Source organism: Aethalodelphis obliquidens, unplaced genomic scaffold (genome assembly GCF_003676395.1).
Source record: "Aethalodelphis obliquidens isolate GAN/ISIS:26980383/991018 unplaced genomic scaffold, ASM367639v1 scaffold121, whole genome shotgun sequence".
NCBI lineage: Eukaryota > Metazoa > Chordata > Mammalia > Artiodactyla > Delphinidae > Aethalodelphis > Aethalodelphis obliquidens.
The window spans coordinates 2133047-2139046 of NW_020838065.1; the positions used below are offsets into that span (position 1 = coordinate 2133047).

The 6000-nt window shown below is 46.6% G+C and overlaps 1 protein-coding gene across 3 annotated transcripts in view; it reads right to left on the reverse strand.

Moving 5' to 3' along the window:
- ZNF354A (zinc finger protein 354A) overlaps positions 1–4796 on the reverse strand; it is a 29335-nt gene extending 24539 nt beyond the window's left edge. Inside the window, exons 1-2 of one of the 3 annotated variants that reach the window (XM_027098140.1) lie at positions 4642–4796; positions 3504–3591 (exon numbers count right to left, since the gene is read on the reverse strand). In XM_027098140.1, the coding sequence (XP_026953941.1) occupies positions 3504–3536 (33 nt within the window). In that variant the 5' untranslated portion in view covers positions 3537–3591; positions 4642–4796. Of the gene's footprint in view, positions 1–3503; positions 4595–4641 lie in introns of those variants that run through there. The other 2 variants (XM_027098141.1, XM_027098139.1) reach the window with 2 other exon arrangements.
- Between the last annotated feature and the right edge of the window lie 1204 nt (positions 4797–6000).

Consider the following 6000-nt stretch of genomic DNA (forward strand, 5'->3'; position numbering starts at 1 on the left):
AAGGACATTTATCATGGTGTTAGTAACAGCAAAGAAATGGAAACAACCTCAATAATCACCGAGACAGACTAGTGTAAATAAGGCACTCTGTGCTCCCTAAAGCTTGAGGACAGTAATAATGGAAATTAAAATAGCTATAATTTATTGAATGCTTTTTTCAGGCTAAGTACTATTCTTAGAGCTTTATATTAAACTTTAGTGTATATCTTTATTTTATCTTCACAACAACCCCATGAAGAAGGTACTATTATTGTGTCCATTTTACACAAAAGAAAACGAAGAGAAATTTATCCAAGTCACACAACTGGTATGAAGGAAAAACTCACTCCTCCTGCATGTCTCCTCTACTCTTAATACAACACTACTTCACTTCTGACACCAGATGTGGGGTTTTTCCACACACCAAGCAATTGTGGGACACCAGCTGAGTGTCCTACAGTTAAACTCAATTCTGACACCTGAAGATAGTGTCAGATTCCCACAAGACTGGCCCTCTTTCAATGTCAATCACAAGTCCAGGTTGTTACCTGTGCTGTTGACTGACTGGCTATAAATTGGAGGTTTCTACAACCCTCTCCTCAGGTTTGATTAATTTGCCAGAGTGGCTCACAGAACTCAGGAAAACATTTACTTACTAGATTACTGGTTTATTATAAAAGAAGATATAGGAACTGGCAGATGAAAGAGAGGCACAGGGAAGGGGTGCACAGTTTCCATGCTCTCTCGGGATTCACCATTCTCTCCGACTCTCTACATGTTCACCAACCTGGAAGAACTCTGAACACTTCTGGGTTTTTATGGAGGTTCATTACATAGGCATGATTGATTAAATCACTGACCATTGGTGACTGATTCAACTTTCATCTCCTAGGGTGGCGACAGATGGATAAGAGGGGTTATCAGGGGGCAGGACTGAAAATTCCAACACTTTAATCAAGGTTGGTTCCCCTGGCAATTAGCCTGCATCCTTAGGTGGGGTACAAAAGTCACCTCATTAACATAAACTCTGGTGTGGATACAAAACACACCAATTTTGCCTTCATTGCTCTGAAGTAATTTCAGGGATAAAAATCATATATTACTAACCACTTAGGAAATCACAAGGGTTTTGGAAGTTATGTGCCAGGAACACGGACAAAGACCAAATATATATTTAATATTATGAATCACAATATCACAGCTGGTCAGTGGTAGAGATAGAATTGCAATCCAAGGAACTGCCTCTCAACGCCTATCTCATAGGGTTAAGAAATAAATGATAATCCATACAATGGAGATAAAGAGTAGTGATGGTAGCACAACACTGTGAACGTACTTAATGCCAATATACTCAAAAATGGTTAAAGTGGTAAATTTAATCTTATGTATATTTTATCAAAATAAAAAGTTAAAATGATAAAATAAAAAAACACATACATACATATGTACACATGTACATAAATAAATAACAAATAAATAAAGATGCACAGAAAATTATTCTGAGGGCTGCATACCAAAGGTATGACCGTGATTATCTCAAGATGTTGGGGTAAGAGTGATTTTACTTTTTTATTCTCTGAAATTTTTAACATTAACATGCAGTGCATGTATAAGATAATTTATTGGCACACGGCGGGGAATACAAGAAATGATCTTTGCCCTCAAAAGAATTTACAATCCAACTGGCAGACAAGAAAAACACATGAAACAATCTGAACAAGAAAAGTGGCGCTGGACAGGACCATATACCATTTCCTGGTTCAATCCTCATTTTAGAGATGAGAAACACAATGTCCAGGGCAGTTAAGATACCAGGTCACATACTTTTTCAATGGCAGAGACAAGACGATAACTGAAGTTTTCTTTTAACCCAGCACTTGGTGGGTATATTCTCTCTCTGGTCTTAAATGTCCTGTCACTGAGTTTTACACACAAGTCCACATGGTACTGATGTATCGGCAGCAGGTGAGGTTAGGGAGAAATGTCACATAGGACTCACAAGCAGGGATGGAGAAGATTCTGGGTAAGAGAGCAGCCTGGCTCTGTTGGAATGGAATGGGAAAGGCTTAGAAAAAAGTAGCCCAAATATGCAGAGGCAGGTCCTAGCCACAGTCTCAGAAGATCAACCACTACCACATTTCATGGGTCCAAAAGATACACAACATCACATTGCAGAGAACTCTGGTAATTTGGGGGCCAGGCCTGTCCCGTGTTCTGAAAGATATACCAGAGGAAAGGCTGGATGATAACTAACATAAATTTAGAGGCCAGACATACCTGGGTTTGATTTCAGGTTACCTGACTTCGTTGAGCCTCAGTTTCAAGTGTAAAATGGGGGTAATAACTTCTGCTTCGCTATGAGAATGAGAACAAAGGTGAAGCCCTCAGGATATTCCCCAGCGACGTTAACTACTATTGTTAGATGAGGATGAGTAAAGGAAGGACACTGTACAGTCATTTCTATCTACCAACAGTAGATAGATAGACATCATGAACTAGAATAATATCGTTTAGCTACCACAAGCACCACATATTGAACATCTACTATGTGCCTGGCCCTGATATGAACGCTTTCCATGTACTAACTCCCAGGATCCTCTCATCTACCCTTTGAGGTAGGCCCGGTTGTTGTATTCATTTTACAGGTGAAGAAACTGAGGCACACAGAGGTAAGAAACTGAAGCACAGAGAGGTGGACTTATTTGCCCAAGACCCATTAACAGCAACAGAGATGGGCACAAACCTGGCCATCTGGCTCAAAAGCCCCACTGAGTAATCACCGTATACACTGCCTCTCCACTACCAATATCCCATGAAACTCTCACTGCTGCTTCCTGAGGAGTCTTCTCTCTGCTCTTGGGAGTCAAGAGACCTCTCCATCTATGTCCCCACCAACATGGCTATCCTTTGTTCACACAGTGGCTCACCTGGATGGGGTCCCATCCTCATTCTCACAACATAAAGATGAAAATGGCAGGTCAATATCAGTTTTCAAGAGAGTGACAGAAGCAAGGCACATGATCCAGAAAGTTAAGATGGAGAAAAAACTAAAAACTATGGACTGGGAAAAGCCTGGCAAAGGTATCATGAGGATTTCTCACGGGCAGAAAGAAAAAGAAAAGCATTCTGGCCAAGGGTAGGGAGGGGGACATGACTGAGCAAAGGAGGCAGGCCAGAAAGGAACTCTGCCAAGTGCGCACGTTTGTTTGTTCTGACCCTAAGTGGTATAAGACGTGTGGCATCTTATCTATCAATTCAGTAATCATACAGTGAATTGAGATTAATGAATAAAAGAGTGTCTATTAGGAAAAAAAAAAGAGAAACACAGGCCATGGATTGGGGGGTTGGAGGCAAGCATTCCCTACGCAATCTACCATCCACCAGGGTGGACCAACTCTTCCAAGGGAGAAGGACATTGGCTCCAAATTCTGGCGAAGACTGTACTGGGGAGAAAACGTCAGTTTAAGGGTAAAAAACCAAAAAAACCCATCTGTCTCTAAGACCTGAGATGGCAATGAACTCACCTGAGACCTTGCTTCCCTCTGTTCAGTAGCCATGTCCTCTTTCTGGGCAGTTTCCCCTTAGGATGGGAGAAGTCTCCAGAAGCCAGATCTGAGAGAAGAAAAAGGGAGCCAGGAGGAAGCCCCTTCTGCTTTCCACCCCTCAGAATCAGCAGCTCTGAAACCTTTATATCACTTGAAAATGATGCCAAGTGCCCTCAGAGAAGGAAGTCAGAAGGAACGAGGGGTAGACAGGACCAGAGAGAAGGGCTGGGTCATCCTGGTCCAGGCCCAGCTCTTTCCCTGGCTCAGAGAAAAAGGTCCTAGGACTCCATCAGCAGTAGCAGCAACTCCCTGAGCCTCACCGCGTGCCAGGCACTACCTATCAATACATCATCGAGTCCCACAGCACAGTTGGCACTGTCAGCACCCCATTTTATAGATCAGGAAACGGAGGGCAGAGTGGGAGCAACTTGCCCCAGTCCACACAGCCAGGGAGGGTGGCACCAGGATTCCAAGCACCGCAGGCTCCAGAGCACCTGCTCTAACTTCCCTGCGTGCATGTGACAACTTTTCTCCACCTCAAGCCTTCCCACCCAATTCCTCCCCCTCCTGTCAAGTAAACAATTTCCAGATTTCTAGAGAAAGCTGTTTTAGAAAGGGAAAACATCAGCTCTCCTATGGCGGGGAGAGGGCTGCTGTCTTGAGGAAAGGGCACAGAAAACCAAAGACCTGGGTCCAGTCCTGGCTCTGCCACTGGGGGAAGACTCACTTCTCGCGCAAAACAAGCCTGTCACTCGGGAGTGCAGGGGTGATGATAAAGGGAGGAAATAATTTTCTCACGTTCACTGCCGGCCCGAAACAAATTCAAATGCCCGCAGGCGCTGGGCAGGTAGCGCGCTGGGAACTGGTCGGGAAGAAGCAGGAGGGTGGCTGGGTCCAGCCAATGGGGACGAAGTGCCCGACCTGTCTCGTTCAGGGGCACGTCAGTGGGACGGCTGGGGGCGACAGGCGGACAGAGCCAGGGGTGCCCGGCTCTCGGCCCGCCGGCCCCCACAAAGGCCCGGCTCGCGTCTCTTGGGCCTGTGCCCCATGCCCCGGCGACGCATCCTCCCGAAGCCCGGTCCTCCCTCCCACATCCTGCCTACCCCCCGCCGCTCACCTCGCCCAGGCCTCGGGGGTTCCGCGGGCCGCAAGCTGGAGGCTCCGGAACTGCCACTGCCGGACAGCAGCTTCCGCTGGGGACTCCCCGCGGTGCCGCCTGGGCGGACCTCTGGCGGGTAATCAGCTCGCGCCAGCGGCAAACGCCCGACGCCCCACGTAGGTCCGGGAGGGGCGGGGCAAGGACAGTCGCGAGCCCCTCTGGGAAATGTAGTCCAAGCGAGAACAAAAGATCCTGGGAAATGTAGTTCTTCGAGCTTGTCTGCGAGGAGAGCCCCGGCTGAGCCTGTCACTTGTCCAGACTCCATTCTGGGTTCGTGGTCGAGCTCCCTGGGCTGCTGGCTCCTGGGTTCCCAGTTCTTCCAGGAGGAAACAGAGGTTCCTACAGGGCAGTGACTTGTAGCTCTGCATCTGTGTAAATGATAGCAAGGCAAGTAGACAACCGCCAGGAACAAACCTATTTCCCTTTAAGTCTTTCAACAAGAGTGTATGGAGGACTTCCCTGGTGACGCAGTGTTTGAGAACCCGCCTGCCAATGCAGGGGACACGGGTTCGTGTCCTGGTCCCAGAAGATCCCACATGCCTTGGAGCAACTAAGCCTGTGTGCCAGAACTACTGAGCCTGTGCTCTGCCGGCGAGCCACAGCTACTGAGCCCATGTGCCACAACTACTGAAGCCTGTGCTCCTAGAGCCCATGCTCCGCAAGAAAGAGAAGCCACCGCGATGAGAAGCCCACGCACCTCAACCAAGAGTAGCCCCTGCTCACACCACAACTAGAGAAAGCCTGTGAGCAGCAACGAAGGCCCAACACAGCCAAAAATAAAGAAAGAAAAATTTATATTAGAAAAAAAATGTATGGATCACCTATGTGCCAAGCCCCATTGTAAAGGATTTGAAATACCTCAGTGGGCAAAAGAGAGATCATTGCTCTGGAGAACTGTTTTGGGAGGTGGGGGTGGGGGAAGGAGGTAGAGAGCAGACAATAAGCCATGAATATAATTATATAACATTTTAGGAGATAAGTGTTATGGGAAAAAGTGAAAGGAGAGCAGTGTGGTGGGGATTTGGGGCTCATTTGGGAAAGTGAGTAGGGTGGGTCCTCACAGGCCTCACTGAGAGAGTGAGATTGGAGGGAAGAGTCAGAGGCAGTGCAGGAGAAGAGGGCCATTTCAGGCACTGAGAAGCCAACAAATTTTTTTTTTATTTGTAAAGAAACACATGTCCCATTTAGAAGGTTTGATAAATAAAATAAAGAAAGATGCACTTGATACCACCACACAAAAATAAATGGTTAACATTTTGGTGAACATCTTTTAGCAGCCCTTTGAACTCCATATTAATCTCTGATAGTCACACCAAT